This window comes from Pinus tabuliformis, chromosome 6 (assembly GCF_031772625.1).
Source record: "Pinus tabuliformis cultivar Carrire ecotype Pingquan chromosome 6, CPIR1, whole genome shotgun sequence".
NCBI lineage: Eukaryota > Viridiplantae > Streptophyta > Pinopsida > Pinales > Pinaceae > Pinus > Pinus tabuliformis.
In genome coordinates this window covers 1,401,390,015-1,401,406,747 of record NC_142292.1, presented here as the reverse complement: position 1 = coordinate 1,401,406,747, position 16,733 = coordinate 1,401,390,015, and the positions used below count along the sequence as shown (strand labels likewise).

General features: G+C 38.9%; 1 protein-coding gene across 3 annotated transcripts in view; it reads left to right on the top strand.

The window, feature by feature from the left end:
- The window catches only part of LOC149263897 (P-loop containing nucleoside triphosphate hydrolases superfamily protein), a 238,444-nt gene that overhangs the window by 28,833 nt on the left and 192,878 nt on the right, over positions 1–16,733 (top strand). For 2 of the 3 annotated variants that reach the window (XM_089426810.1, XM_089426803.1), the window contains exons 2-3: positions 12,321–12,414; positions 12,575–12,703. In XM_089426810.1, coding sequence (XP_089282936.1) covers positions 12,321–12,414; positions 12,575–12,703 — 223 coding nt within the window. The remainder of the gene's footprint in view (positions 1–12,320; positions 12,415–12,574; positions 12,704–16,733) is intronic. The other variant, XM_089426807.1, reaches the window with a different exon arrangement.

Here is a 16,733-nt window from a genome sequence, read left to right as displayed (position 1 = left end):
ACATGATCACATCATCTAATCAAGTATTGAGTAACTTGACACACTGTTTCATCTGAATTCAATGTCTTAACTCTTTTAGTACAACATTTATGATGAATATGTGATTGTTGTTGTCATTTCTCTGGTCAAACTTATGTACAAATATGCATGTTTTATATATTCTACAAGTAATTTGGCATTCTGGATGTTTTTTTGAATATAAATGCAACACACAAACACTGAATATAAATGCAACACACAAACACACACATATTATAGATGCTTTTAGGACACTTCACTCCCAAGATTTTGTGCTCCCGTTCTCAAAAACACTCCTTCACTCTTGCTTCATGCAACCTTGCTTCTCACTTTCACAGATGGTATCTAATGCAAACTTATTGGTGTTGATTTTGACACCTGATCGGATAGGAACATTGAGTGAGGTGCACAATAGAGGCAGCCAGATTAGGGGATTGGCTGTGGGGCTTTTTTTGTCGAGAGGTGCCCTATAACCTAGTATGAGGGAGATGTTGTCACGTAACGCTATATTTAAAAATAATAAAATAATACTTACACTAACAAATTAAAAATACTAATAGAAAATCAATGTCCACCATAAATAAAACACTTCAATTTTCATCTTAATTTTACATCAAACAATATATATATATATATATAGCGAGAGAGAGAGAGAGAGAGAGAGAGAGAGAGAGGTGGTGTATGCTAGAGATTTGTAATTCCTACAATGTTTAATATGGAGTTCACATGTAACATTTTAAAAAGTATTAATAACATATATATACAGAGAGAGAGAGAGAGAGAGAGAGAGAGAGAGATGTAACATTTAAAAAAATATTAATAACAAAACTAATTCTATAGCAAGTGAAATTAAGCCTTGAGGGTTAGCTTGATTTGTTGAGTTTCTGTTGTCAAAGCACCTTTTCTATTGATAGTCACGTGTTCAATTCTCTCGACACTCAAACCTTTTCTCAAGCTTTACACTCAAAAGGAGGTTTACATCTTGAGAGATTTGATCCCTCTCATTGTTTGGTAGATATGGAGTTAAGATGGATCTATACTGGTTGTATGAAGGTCAAAGCACTCAACCACTCAAGCTAGCTGGCTGTGTAGAAGTTATTTGAATTTGGGTTACCTCTTTGCTAGAGGTTTCTGGTATCTCAACCTTGTGAATTTTCAGTATTAGCGCTATTCTAAAACATGATACAACAACAACAACATTGGACAATAATTCACCTCTTAACAACCCCAGTCAACAAGGCAATCAAATAGAAAAGATACCAAGTGTGCGCGAATCAGTTTCAACCCTTTAGGGAAATTTTATCTTGGATAACCCAGATATGAAAATCACTTTATGACATTATGAATTACGGTAGTAAATCTTCCCTATCTTCTTTAAGGATAAGGTTAAGTCACCTTACTATTACCAAATAATGATGATAATGATAAAAGATAGCTGGAAATTAAATATGTAGTAAGACAATTTTGGACAGATGAAATCTTCATATATTTGTCATGTCCCCATTTTCATTCTTCTTCATAGGACAGTCGGGGACAATTTTGGACAGCTGAAATCTTCATATATATGTTGTCATGTCCCCATTTTCATTCTTCTTCATAGTATAGTCGGGATGGATTTCCAGGGTAGGGGATGGCTCGGTTAGTGGACTTTCTGATAATTCTCGTAAAATGAGGTTATTATTGGCAGAACTTAATTAATTATGCTCGAGGTGGCATTCTTGGGAAATTAATTGATGGAACACCTCAGTGTAATAGCTCGTTGGAAACAGAACGAGAAGATCTACAGGATGGGATGCTGAGAAGTGACTTCTAGTTGTCGAAGAGAGTATGGTGAGCGATTTACCATTTTCCTTGGTTAAAAATGACTTAAATTAGTCAATTAATTAAGGAAAAATAATTAATTAGAGGAAATGGGCCAAAAGTGACTTAAGTAAAATAAAATAAAATGAAAGGGGTCACTTAAGATAAATTCAATGGAGGAACTTCTAGAATAATAATAAACTAAGATGCTTCTAGAAGCTTGGAGATCTATCCATCGGATCTAGAAAAGAGGACGAGAAGGTCATTTGGAGACATCTTGGATTTGTGTATTGTTTTTGTGGTAAGGTTTGGAGAACTTGGTTCTCTACTTCAGCATTAGCCCCATGACGGAAACCTTCGGGTCAGTGTTGCGGGGGAGCGCCCCCCCCTCGCTCCCGCTCCCGATCCGCGCTCCGGGCTGGAGCGACTCGGGAGCGCGCTCCCTAAAAAAAATTTCGCTCCTGGCCTTTTCGGGAGCGTTTTGCCTTTTTTGCATTTTTTTTTTTGTAGTAATGTTCGAAATGCAATTTTTTTTGAAAGAAACAAATAGTTTTTGAGTGGGGCAACTTAATGATCAAGTCTAGGCCTTAGTATTGATATGCTATTCATGGTAATGTTAAATTCTTAAAGTAAAAGTGACATTTTCTTTAATTTTCATTTTCATCCTTTTACTTAAATTTTTAACATTACCATGAAATGACTAAGGATGTTTGAGAGTGGTTTCGTCCTCATTGGATTTAATATGGAGAAAGTAGAATTTTAGATTTCATTCAAAATCCAGCAGACTTATCAGTTTTTCAGGATTTCAGGATTGGGGGATTGCAATGTTTCCATTGAATTTTGTCATGTATTAGGGTATGGAACTCATATTTAATCAAGAGTACCAATCCCTCTATGTACCTTGATGTTAGTGACATTGGTTGTCGAACTCCTCTATCATGACCCTTCTAAAAATGTACGCATCACTCAAACAAAATCTTGACTTGACATGCTATGCTTTTTCTATCTTATGTTAATGCTTAGAGGGTGATATTAATGACAAAGATCCCTATACAGATACAAAGGTAATGACAAAGATACCTCTGGATATTAATGCTTGGAGGGTGATATTAATGACAAAGATCCTGATTTTGCAACAAGACTAAAAAATTAGACATTTCTCGTGGTGGCAAGGGGCCCAAGCATAAGAAATAGATAATAGATTTACTTCTCTTTTCTAGTTTCTAGTAGCTTTTATAACTATTGACTCTTTCATATTTATTATGATATTTTTTTAAACAATATATGACAATTTAAGTTTGAAGTTGGCAATTATAACTCATTAGTAATGAATTATGAATATGATGCTTCATGAAAGTTGAAAGTTGTTTCATTTCATTTCATTTTATAACATTTCATTTCATGTTAGATATTATTTGTTGTAATGGTTACACTTAGCTTACAAGTACAACTTTGGTGATCAATGATGATAAATGTTATATATTGAATTTTGAAAGCTTGAAACTTTAAGATTGATGAATCATGAGACTCAATATGTTGTATGTTACTAACTTGCGGACGTGGTTGATGAAGATTATAACTTCTAGATGATTGTTGTTATATGGTTCAATCTATGCATTTTTATGTTTTTTTATATCTAATTCATCATTCTACATGTTTTTGTTGACATATATGTATCAAAAATTAAAAAATATAAAAAATATATATATTTTTAAAAAATCGCTCCGGGATTTGCTCCCAAACCGGGAGCTTCTGAAAATGGTCGCTCCCGCTCCCGCTTCTGCTCCCGCTCCCCGCTTCTGCTCCCGCTCCCAAGTAACATTGCTTCGGGTGATTCAGTGAGAGTGGGCAAGCACCCATCTCTTCCCTTGGTGGATCCGTTCAGGGTTCACAGGTTGCAGTTTATTGTTTTTTCAATTTGTTTGGAGGCCGATTGCAACATTATTGTAGATCTATTTGTGACCAGCTCTATCTTAGCTATCTCAGCTAGGTTTGGGAGCTTCTGAAAATGGTCGCTCCCGCTCCCGCTTCTGCTCCCGCTCCCCGCTTCTGCTCCCGCTCCCAAGTAACATTGCTTCGGGTGATTCAGTGAGAGTGGGCAAGCACCCATCTCTTCCCTTGGTGGATCCGTTCAGGGTTCACAGGTTGCAGTTTATTGTTTTTTCAATTTGTTTGGAGGCCGATTGCAACATTATTGTAGATCTATTTGTGACCAGCTCTATCTTAGCTATCTCAGCTATATGGGTTGTATCAACATGTAGAACTCTAGTTTATCTAATATAATAAAGTTGAGAATCTTCTTGTTCATTGTGTTATGGATTGCAATGTTCTATTTGTTTAATTTTTTCATGGCAATATTCTGTTAAATGCATGATAGTTTTATGTGAAGTACTTGTTCTATTTTTTTTGGGACATTATAGTCGTATCAAAGCTGTGCATCCTGTCAGCCTGAGGGTTTATTGCAGAACAACCTCAGAGAAAATCAAGGGTTTGAAGAGAGCTAGTTTTCGGAAAATTTCCAATGCTGAAGATAGATCAAAATTGTTGAAGATTTACTTCTTTAAGTATTTGACAATTTGTTCCAAATTGTTGGATCAATAATTGGTCATCATAGTGTTGTCTTTGTATTAAGTATTCGACATGTTTTGCCAAGTATTCTTCTAGCCATGGTAAAAGGCGAAATTAAAGGGCGAAGTCATTTTATGGTCGTGACACTGAAGGTTTTGTCATTGTACGCAGAGGCCAGACCCACCATTGCAAATATTTTCGTGTCATATGAAGGCAAACAACGTGAGATTGTTCTTGTGGAAAGGTAAGTTGCAGGCAATGCATCTGGGAGTTTGAATGTCTGGAGAACGAACTCGCCTAGGTCGATTAGAGGGTGATTTGGTGCCCGTGATTTGTCAAGCGGATAGATTGTGGTTGTTCTGCGTTGTTGGCGTTTGCGTTTGATTGCTCGACTAAGTTCCTATTTTGCTTGGATCAAGCAGTTGACTCTGGGGTCGAATATATAAAATCATTGCCAGCGTAAGGAAGGGGCACAAGTTGCAGACTTGGTGCAAATTGCATTGCATGTGTAGAGCTTGTGATCTTGTCAAACAATCAGGATCAAAGTGCATGTATAGAAGAAAGTCGAGCTCCATGTTGAGACATCGTATCTCCTGTAGCCGCTTAATTGAGGGCCACTTTGTATGAAAGGGCCGCATTGAAATTAAAAGACTGAAATTAATTCCAAAGGAGCTGATTTTTGTTCACTTGCAGGGGCCGCTTGCACAACCATCACCAGTTTTCGATGTTCAAGCGAATTGATGAAGCCGTCGGCAGAGGCATAGTCTAGTAGAGTCCAGGGCAAGATTTGAGCCACTATTCACAACTAGGAGCCAAATTTTATTTTAAGGATTGAGAATTAAAGTTTAAAGGGTCAATTCAAAAGGGCCAACACTTACATTTTGTAAATTACATATAAACACAGAGTCTGATATCGAAAGCCTTCTTATTCACATATTTCTCGAGCGTAGCTGTCACTTTGGAGGTAGTGATCATGGCATATTTTTGAGCATGGTGGTGAAATAGTCAGGTGGCATTTGTTGAGGTGGCCACACTAAAAGATATGGAGGTCGATTAGGTGCAGGCCGAGAGCAATTTTCTGAAATCAAGGACCCCTTCTGCTCGGCTCGAGCTACTTACCAACTGAGGACGGGTTTCCAAGAAAACTTGGTGGAAGTTCCTCACAAGGGAAGGCGAGCTTCTTCATCAAGGTCGAGATTGTTCCTATCTCCTTGGCCGAGTTCCACTACAGATAGGTGTTTAAAATTCATCACGTTGCTTGTGTGCTAGCCGTGGACGAGACAAACAATTTTGGGCCAAGTTACATCTTCCTAAGGGCGGCGGTTCATAGTTGGCAAATTGGTTGGTAGAGAACATGTTTTTTTGTTTGTTTGTTTGTTTTGTTTTGTTTATGTTGTCTTGTTTTGTTGTGGTGGGTCGATTTCCTTGTATTTGTGTCAGCCAAACTGAATTGTGTACTCCTGTAGTAGTTCATAAAGGAACCATATTTTGCATACTTGAAGCAATTTTTTGAGAGGCAAAATTGATTCTAGATTTTCCAGGATGGGTTTGTTGCAGGAAGCATATTCCAGGCGATATTGGTTTACATATCGAATTGTTCTGTCATGGACACTTTTGGGCAAAGTTATCATCTATACCAGGGAGCCGAGTATCTCCAAATCTCACTGAGACCATCATCAAGTTTATGAAGTTGTACCAGGTATGTATAAGTCTGTGTGATTTCTCTTTGTTGTTTTATCTCTGCTGGTCAAGTGATTGTAACTATAAGACCAAAAACTTCACACAAACCCACCAGCCTGTGAACATTGTCAGAAGTTGAATCTTTATATTACAGATGATGTTGAGTTTAAGTGATGTATAGTTGAGTACATTTTGATGCCCCTAATTGCTAGTGAGAGGGTTTAAACTACTGTTAGAGTTTTAATGAATAAGTCTTAAACCTTGTAACGCTAATGATGAGAGTGTAATGTTGAGTTTATGCTCTTGTAACACTGTCATTGGTGGTGATTTGTCCATATAACTACTAGGATGTCATGGGCGAAGTGCCATGTAAGGGGGGGTTGTCAGTGAAAGTAGTGTAGTAGTCAGAATTCATTGTTGTGTTTGATGTCATAGTAGAGTGCATACATCTTGTTGGTCAATTTGTGGAATCATGGAGATTTTAAAACACCTCATGAACCAGTAAAGCGATACTTCCATGGGTTGCAATATAGATTAGAAAACAAAATTGGCCAACAGACCTTCTCAAAAGAGATCCATGCTATTTTTAACCATGAGCAACTAAGAGATTTACAGAAGGAGCCAAAAATTGGACACAAAATCCTTGCACTTGGAACATATTTGAAACACATGAAGGTCACATGGAAAGTCCTCAAACTAGATGAACTGGATGCACTCTGTTTTGTAGTTAACCAATTAGAAGGGAAGAAACTCATTTGGGCTCGAAGACCAGCTATGCTTGCTCTCATACAACCCAAGTTCTTGGAGGAACCTTGTGAAGGGGTTACACTTCTAGTTGCATCTTGTCTCAGTAGCATCATGAGACTAACCGCCCCTATAGCTCCTTACAATGATGATGTTATGAGAAGAGTTTTCAAGCTAATAGTAGATACTTTTCAAGACTTGGACAACAATGCAGGTATTACCTTTGGGAAGAAGCTTGAGATTTTAGAAGTTATGGTTATGACTAGGACTTATGAAATCATGTTTGATCTAGAGTGTGATGGTTTGATCCTACATATGTTCCAATGCTTCTTCAGCGTTAGGAAACATCATCCTACATCATCCTGACACAATTATAGCACACATTCAGTCCATCTTGTCATCATGTATGAGAGGTCGTGATGCCATTTGTTGGGAGTTGCAGTCTCGATTGTTGTATGTTTGGAGGAGAGAGCAGTTGGTCTCACCTGTTGCTTATGAGCTAGTCGAAAGGTTGGTTGAGCAGAACATTGGGTTGTTCAGGAGACAGTTGACTAGGGAGGAGCTACTCAGGGTCGGTGGATCATGCAATAGGAATGAGGTGAGGAGGAAGGGACTTTGCTTCATCTGCAGGGGACCTGGCCACTCATGCTTGAGTGACACTGAGGAGATGACAGAGGTAGAGCAGGAGGATATTCCTTTTGACTCTCAGGGCGAGGATTCTTCTTTGGACAAGTCCATGGGTTCATTCGAGGATGCCTCTTAGGACCATGAGTCATGTGGAGTTGTTGACAGCAGGCCAGATTCATATGATGAGTAGTCAGTGGGTCTTAGGAAAGACATTCAGGATGATCAGTCACCAATGGTGATTCACGTGAGCAGCGTATGGTGGATCATGAGTTAGCTGAGGAGGAGGATGTGAGTAGTATGCATGGTGAGCCTTCTAGGGAGGGCTAGTTGGAGGTTCATATTGAACCCATGATGGTGGAGGATGAGCAACCACCCTTGGGGTGAGCCATTGGTGAGGAGCAGACAAATGTACAGACAGTTGGCAGGGTGACAATATTCGCTGACACTTGTCCTCAGGAGATGCTGGAGTATGACAGGAGATTGGTGGACTGAAGGAGCGTGGAGTTTCCTATTAGGTGAGGGAGATGGTAGTGCATCCATATTTGGGTCTACCCATTGATGAGGTGCAAACAGATGTAGTGGCAACCAGACAAGCTGCAAGATTTTCAAGCAACAACCATCTCCAGAAGTACATAAACGGGGCTTGCAACACAATTTAGCCACTTGTACCCATTACAAGGAGAGAGGCATGGTTTTCTCGATGGATATTGCTGTCCAACCAGGTAGAGCAGCATGAGTTCAACATGGACCAACATCAGCATAGTAGACTTGTTCCTTACACTGAACTCCATGACTTAGATTGGCGGGAGATCATGAGTTGGTATCCTTTTGATGGAATATCCACCTTAGCTCGGGGAAAGTACAACAGGGGCACTTGGATGAGGGGGTTACTATAAGTTTCAATGGGCAGTGGGATGTGGACCGACAGTTCATCAATATTTCAGTATCACTAGCCCAACATTAGCAGAGTGGGGTTGACCTTGACCTATGCTCGAGGTTGGATTGGAGGGAGGTGATGAGTTGGTATGCGGTGGATGGAGTTATAGCACAACTGGAGCCTTGGAGCCTTGATACTTGTTCTTGGTGGCTTTGGGATCTAGGAGGATTTGTTGATGACAAGGTCAGTCAAAGATTGGTCTGGGATCTGGGCATTGAGGGGTCCGTTCATGGTGGGATGACATAGGATCAGAGCATCACCCAATGGTTAGTATGGGATCTGGGCATTGGGCCTCAGTTGTGTCAGGCCACCAGATTAGTCCACAAATTTGGATTGCTCGAGGGTAAGCAATCTTGGGGCGGGAGGACTGTCATGTCCCATTTTTATTCTTCTTCATAGTACAGCCATGTTGGATTTCCAGGGCAGTGGATGTCTCGACCAATGGAGCAGGTTTATGTCATCAGGGGTTCCGATGGAGTTTTGAGGAGTTTTTATGGGGTCCGATGGCATTCGCTTGGCATATTCATCATCGTGAGTAGTTCCACACATCTTGTTTTTGGTTCTGTGACTTTCTGATAATTCCCATAAAACGGGGTTATTATTGGCATAACTTAACTCATTATGCTCGAGGTGGCATTTCGGGGAAATTAATTGATGGAACACGTTAGTGTAATAGCTTGTTGGAATCGTAACGAGAAGATTTACAAGATGGGATGCTGAGAAGTGACTTCGAGTGGCCGAAGAGAGTATGGTAGGTGATTTATCATTTTCCTTAGTTAAAAATGACTTTAATTAGTCATTTAATTAAGGAAAAATAATCAATTAGAGGAAATGGCCAAAAGTGACTTAAGTAAAATAAAATATACGGGGTCACTTAAGATAAAGTCAATGGAGGAGCTACTAGAATAATAATAAAATAATAAAATAAGATGCTTCTAGAGGCTTGAAGATTTATCCATCCGATCTATAAAAGAGGAGGAAAAGGTCATTTGGAGACATCTTGGATTTGTGTATTGTCTTTGTGGTGAGGTTTGGAGAACCTGGTTCTCTACTTCAGCAGTGGCCCGAGGACAGAAACCCTTGGGTGATTCAGTGAGAGTGAGTGAGCACCCATCTCTTCTCTTAGTGGATCCATTTAGGGTTCATAGGTTGCAATTTATTGTTTTTTTAGTTTGTTTTGCAGGTCGATTGTGGCGTTAGTGTAGATCTATTTGAGACCAACTCTATCTTAGCTATCTTAGCTATATGGGTTGTATCAACATGTAAAGCCCCAGTTTATGTAATATAATAAAGCTGAGAATCTTCTTGTTCATTGTGTTATGGATTGCAGTGCTTTATTTGTTTAATTTTTACATGGCAATCTTCTATTAAATGCATGATAGTTTTATGTGAAGTGCTTGTTCCATTTTTTTTATTTGGGACATTACATATGTATAAAGATGAAGTTCATTTATACCTCATAGCTTCATCCCAAGGCTTGTACAATCGTCTAGCTCTCCAATTCCATAGCTAGGGAGAACCAAGAAAACCCTAGCCAATACCGAGGAGCTCCAACAAGCAAGGATCACACACTAGCAAGTCCACCTAGGAAAGACATCTCCTCTTTACTCTCTTGAACAAGTACAATCTAAGGATTAATTAGAAAACACTTTTCAATGTCTCGAAGCGGCTAAACCCTAACCCTAGTCTTTGAGTTGCCCTAAAACCTATAAGAAACCCTACAACCTCCAAGACAAGAAAGAGAAATTACAAAGATGAAGTACAAAGAAAAACCGAGAGAGATAAGTGTACTCTTTTCTTCACATATCTAACACAACATGGCCGAGTCACAATTACTATGAAAATAATCTTTTTTTCCTCTTTATATATGAGAGGTAAGTGAGAGCAATAAGATGTATGTGGGCCTAAATCCGTACGTGCAACTTACAAATCCATAAGTAGACTCACACATGTGAAGTGTTATGTTGATTTATGGTAGCATTAGATGTGATCTAGCCATGAAAATTGGTGGAGAGGCTAAAGCACATGAGATTTCCAAGACCCAGAAATGGTTTGGGGAAATTCCACATGGTTAGAGAGATATTAAAATAATAAATATTTTTAATGGGGAAAATTGAAATATTAATGGGTATTAATATAAAACTGGGTGAGAATGTTTTAAATGACATGGATCAAGCCAAATCTAATCTTAGCCGTTGATTAGAGACTTAATCTCGGTCGTTGAAGACTAAACAGGGAAAGCATAAGAGGAGGCTTGAGGGTCAGTTGGAGATACACCAAGATTGATCAGTCAGTTCGATTTTTTGGAGCGGAATTTGCTGAGAAAATTCGAACAAGTGATTTGTTGCAGCGAGGGGTAGTAAGTACATAGCTGAGAGACAGAGATAGTACCTGAGGGTCAGGGCAGTGATTGAAGAGGCTGACACAGAGGTAGCAGAAGCCACGCAGAGGCATTTAGAGATTGCGTAGAGGCTAAGGGGCCTGTGTGGGTGACGTAGAGGGCCAAAGAGTTGAGCAGAGGGTTCAGGAGCTATGCTGAGGCTAGCAGGGTTGACGCAGATTCAAGAGGAAGCGCCAAAATGATTTTCGTGGGGCAGACTGGCTGAATTCTATCTCCAAGAAGAGGTATTACTGCTGTGTAACAATCTTTGTTGGGTGAGCTAGTTCGGCACCCTAGTTGTACTCAAGAAATTTGCATAATAATAAAACCCTCAGAACTGCTGCATCGGTTTTCCTGCATTGGGGTTTTTCCGAGGACGATTGTCCAAAAATAACGCTGCCCCTTATGTGTTTGTCTAGTATTTATATGTATAAATAACCTGTTAATGGAATAAACAAGTAGGTGAAATAAACCAGATAATGCAGTAGGGATTTCTAACATGTCAGAGTTAGAAATTTCAACGTGTTACGCTTGAAGAATACATGTGTCAAGCTCCAAGGTGATGTGGTACACAAGCAAGGCTCCAATGCAAGGGCGCTCAATGAGGTGTGTCCAACGCTCCTCCAAGCCTCAAAGAACTTTGACAGTGTTCTTAGGCCATGTGTTCCATTGGGTGCACTGCCTTCATGAACATTCTCAAAACCTAGGTGTCCCCAAGTCAACTCCTTGCCTCCATGCAAATATCCAAACTACCCCATGCTATCCAGAGCTCAACGTCCTCCCTTCGAGTGCCAAATGCTCATCCAATGTAGTGTCCTCTCAGGCAAGCAACCGATGTATGTGTGGCCAGGATAAAGAATGTCCCAAGTTGTTTGAAGATCTTCAATGCTCTGTGGAAAATTGTCATGGAAGTATCCAGCTGAGGTCAAGCAACCACTGAGTAAGCCAACTCCAATGTGCAAATCCATCATAAACCATGTAGGTGCTAATTAGTAATCATACACCATGTACTCCAAATCTGATGAAGCCCCCGCACATGGTGTAAACACTTCCAAAGTAACCCCAAAAGCTAATACACTGGGCTACATATAATAAAATACATATAATATATTTTATTGCATATATTTGCTAAAAATAAGGTTATATAATGATATATCACTTTATATTATTATATTGAAATATATTTGTGTTTATCAGTGTAATTAATTATATACTGTAACATATTATATGTATCTGCAACTATATTTCATGATGGCTTCTACTTTTGCTGTTTCTTTTAGGCAATTTGTTCCTGATGCACTTCATCTATTCCCAACAAATATATTATCCAGTTCTGCAAATTGTCTGGAAAGCAACTTTATGTGCACAACTTAACTTTTGACATCTGGGCTGTCTTTTGTTTCATGTTTACAGATTGATATTTTTTCTTTTCTTTATTCCATAATAATCTATTACTGGTGTTGTTGATATCATTTTCTTGTATTTATTGGGAATTTATCTTCGTCTTTTTAAGAACTGCTAATCTGCTGTTATTATTATTTTTTTAAAATTTTACCATGACAACAGTTGCAGGATGCAGTTGGAGTAGCATTACAGTGTGGAGGTGATGTACTTCCAATGTCAACAGCTGAACACTCTGCCAAGGCTCCGGTAAAATCTGGTACTTGTAGATGTTGTTCCTTGACTTTTTCAGGCTTCTTATTTATGAGAAAGCATTGTCAATTCCTTACTTTCAATAAGAGTAAGCTATTTTATCTGTGAAGCATGGAAGTGTATTCTGATTTCTTATGGGTTAGGCTCTTGGCTATATATTTTTTCAGGATCAGATTTCTTCTTACCAACTTCAAAAAAACGTGATCAGCTGAAGCAGCTTAAGTTGAAAAGTGAAACACCTGATATTGGTGTAAGAATTGAAAAACATGCTACTTCTGAAGTTGCTCCTGAAATTAGTAAGTTTGAATTTTCATTTCTTTCTTTTAGTCATGATTTTTTTGCAGTTCTGTATTGAAGCAATGCCCCCGAGAAATAAGAATGCTGGTAGTCATACTGGTGAAGCTATTTAAATCATTAAAAATTCATTAATACAGTTAAAGATGACACTACTAAACTAGTCATGCTCATGCAAACCATCCACTAGGAAAAACAAATCACCTGCTTTGTAATGACACTTGATGTCATAAATTGCTGTGATAAATTGTACACATGCAAATTTACATCACTTTAGTTGTTGTCTCCAACTTCACCAACTAGCATAATTACCTTGGATAGACTATGCAGTGTTAAAGCATAATTGCTGTTAAAATCAACGTTTGCTATTATATTAGCCATTGGCAGTCTTTTCTAGTATAAGTTAGATTTCATTATTAGTCACCTTCCTAATATTCTCACTGGTGGTTCATGGCTGATTGAAAACTGTAATCCACATTGGGTGAACAAGTACCCCAGTCATCTTGTAGTTGCAGTTGCTAATATACGTTCATATGCAGCAGCTATATTTCCTTTTTGTTGGTTGCACTAGCACGTGTGACAATTGAGTCTTAATACTGAAGTTGACCATAAAAGGTAATTCAAACAAGTTTTCCAATTTGATAATGTAGTTTTAAGATAGGCAATCAGCAGCTCCAATATGCAAGAGATGTTAAGCTTTTTTATGTTAAATACCGTTCTTACTTTCAGTGACAAGGATACAAAATAATACATTAAGTATCAACAAATTGATGTGCAATTATTTTCCATCTGGAAATTCTAGGGAAGAAAGGGGAGAGCTCTGCTAGTTCTGGGCTGGTAGTGACACCTCCATTCTTCACTTATGTGTGTACGGGTGGGGAGAGATTATTTCCTTGAAAAAGTTGATCTGCAATTAAAGACTAGCTATTGCAGGTCTTAGTTACATCTTGTAGAAATAATCTTTTAAAGGAAACTAGGGCAGTCATGGATAGAAATGGAAGTAAAGATGTGTGTGTGGAGTCATTTTTTTGAAATTCTAGAATATTATGTCTGCTCTCGAATTGGTGCACAGTTGGTCAATGTAAGATCAAGTTGCATTTGATTCTGTCATGGTTATAACTTTCGTATGTATGTCTATGTCTTGTGTACTTTCTTACTGTTCTTTTGCTTCGTCTCTGTGAAAATTTCTAACATGAAATTCTACTATGGTAATTGATTTATTTCTCCTACTTATCTTCCACAATAAGTTATTTACAAAACCCTATAGTAAACATTAAAATAAATTCAACTGCAGTTATCAAATAATAGTGTAGAGAAAATAATAGTGATATACAAGCATAAGAATCAATCACATCAACACAGTTATTTTTGGACAAATGTCCCTGGGAAAACCTAATGCGGGCAAAATTGGTGTAGCAGATGAGGGTTTATTTATTAATCTTCAGCGACGATCTCTTTACAAGGAACGATTCTATAGAATATTGAGACACTTCTAAGAGAAACATCCGAGATAATTTTCCTTCTCTTCCCGGATAAGTTTTGACACCCTGGAGACCCTCTGTCCTTCTCTACGTCACTTCTGCGTGAGGACTGTGTCTCCCGCTGCGCTGTCTTTGTGATCTTCCCTTTGCGCTGTCTCTAGGATGCTCTGCGTCACCTCTTCCTCAGTCTCTGACTAATGCTGATGCCCTTGTCTTCTTTCACCCTGTAACTCTCTCTCTGAAATCGAACATCTTCTCCTTGATAATCGATTTCCCTTGGGTTACTGAGTATTTGCCCGGTGTATCTCCAAATGACTCTCAAGTTTTCTCTTATACTTTTCCTGTTGATGAATCAACGATCAAGATTAAGTTCCTAATCAATGGCTAGATTAAAACAGACTTGATCTTCGTCTCTTAGAAGCTTCTCACCCATATCTTTATTAATACCCATTAATATTTTTACTTTCCTAAGTTTAGACCTAGGAACCCCATCAAAAATATTAATTATTTTAATAATTCATCATCCGGGTGGAATTTCTTCAAATGATTTATGGGTCTTGGAGATCTTATGTATTCTACCCCCTCCACAAAATTTCGGAGCTAGATCACATCCGATATTACCCAAAATCAACATTCCCTCTTAGTGAGGAATGTGCTCTAGTAATGCTTCCCAATAGAAGCATCACATTGATCCACGACATCGGTCCTCTGCACTGCTGGTGCTCGGCCTGATGCCCCTCTTCTACTGCGTTGCTGCAACCTACACTGCTGCCCATGACACTGCAACTTTCACTGCTACATTTGTACTGCAGCTCCCTTTGAATATGTTGCATCATGCTGCCCATAGCATTGCCATTGCTAATTGCTGTACTGCAACTCTCTATACTATCTACTTTTGCTACTGAAACAGATTCTTAACCATCCACATCTTCTCCTTGAAATAAACAAACTTTGTTCTTCCTAGAGCCTTGGTGAGAATGTCTACCACCTGTTCTCCTCTCGGGGTATACCTCAATTGTACTACCCCTCGTTGGACACAGTCTCTGATAAAGTGACAACTAATGTCAATGTGCTTTGATCGATAATGAAAAACTAGATTCACAAAGAGCTTGATGCAACTCTAATTATCACACAAAATATTGGTCGCTTCCATCCTTCTTCTGATTAGATTCACAAGTAATTTCCTAAGCCATATGGCTTCACACGAAGCTGTACTAGCTTCCATATATTCAGCTTCAATTGAGCTCAGAGCTACGAATTTTTGTTTTCTACTACACTAGGAGGTCATTCCTGATCCAATGTTGAAACAATACCCAATGGTACTTTTCCGATCTATTGAACTTCCAACCGTCATTGCTTTGGGTGTACATTAGTCCATGCTCGACTATTCCTTGTATATATCTGAGAACATGCTTTGCTACTGCCCAATGCACCCTCTTTGGTTCCACCATGAATTGGCTGAGGGTGTTGACAATGTAACAATCTCTGGGTTGGTATTGACTAGATACATTAGGGACCCTATGAGCTGTCTGTACAAGGTGGGATCGACTTCTTTATCTTCGAATGCATCAATCTTCTTTCAGTTGGTAATCATTGGAGTAGCCATAGGTCTACACAACTCATCTAGACAGTTATGTTTGAACAAATGTCCCCGGAAAAACCTAGTGTGGGAAAACAGATGCATCAACTGAGGGTTTTATTATTATGCAATAGTAATTTTTGAATACAATCTCTAGATTCCCTGCTCGCTATCTAATACAAAGAATATCACTGACAGAGAGATGAGTGAGATTACCTCACACTATCACTGGAAATCTTGGTTGATAGTAGATACAATCACTGAATGACTAGCCCCTCGTCGCTTCTGCGCAATCACTGCATCAACCCAATGTCATGTTGTCTGGGGTTTGCGTCACTCCTTCTGGCTAATCGATTTTCCTATGAGATTCTAACTTTTGTTCTCTTGGTCTCACACCTCGGCTTCCAGCTACAAAAATTGATCCCTCCTGTAAATTTCGGATCTCCTCAAGGTTTTGTGCTACCTCTGCGTGGCCCTGCTTCAACCTCTTCCGGTTTTGCGTTGCCTTTACCGGATATCTCTCGGCTTCCTCTACTAAGTATTCTCGGATCAGGGGAAATCTCCAACCGAAACTATCCCTGCCCCTCATTGCAAAAGCTCACTTCGAATTTCTTAGTAGCAGCTTCTCTGCTTCCGAAATTTGATCTTCTGAACTCTACTCGATGTGTTCTCCAAGTGCCCCTCAAGCCTCTTCTTATATCTTTCTGTTGGACAACCAACGTCCCATATTAACTTCTAATCAATTGCTCATATCTTTTTGCTTGATCCCCGTCTTCTTCTAGAAGTTTCACCCATAGTTTTGATAAATACCCATTAATTATTTTAATTTCCTAAGTTTAGACTTAGGGACCCATTAAAAATAATTAATTATTTTAATAAATTTGCCTTCGGGTGGAATTCCCCAAAACGATTTCTGGGTATTGGAGAATGCATGTGTCAGCCTCCTTGCAAATTTTGAGACTTAGAGCACAT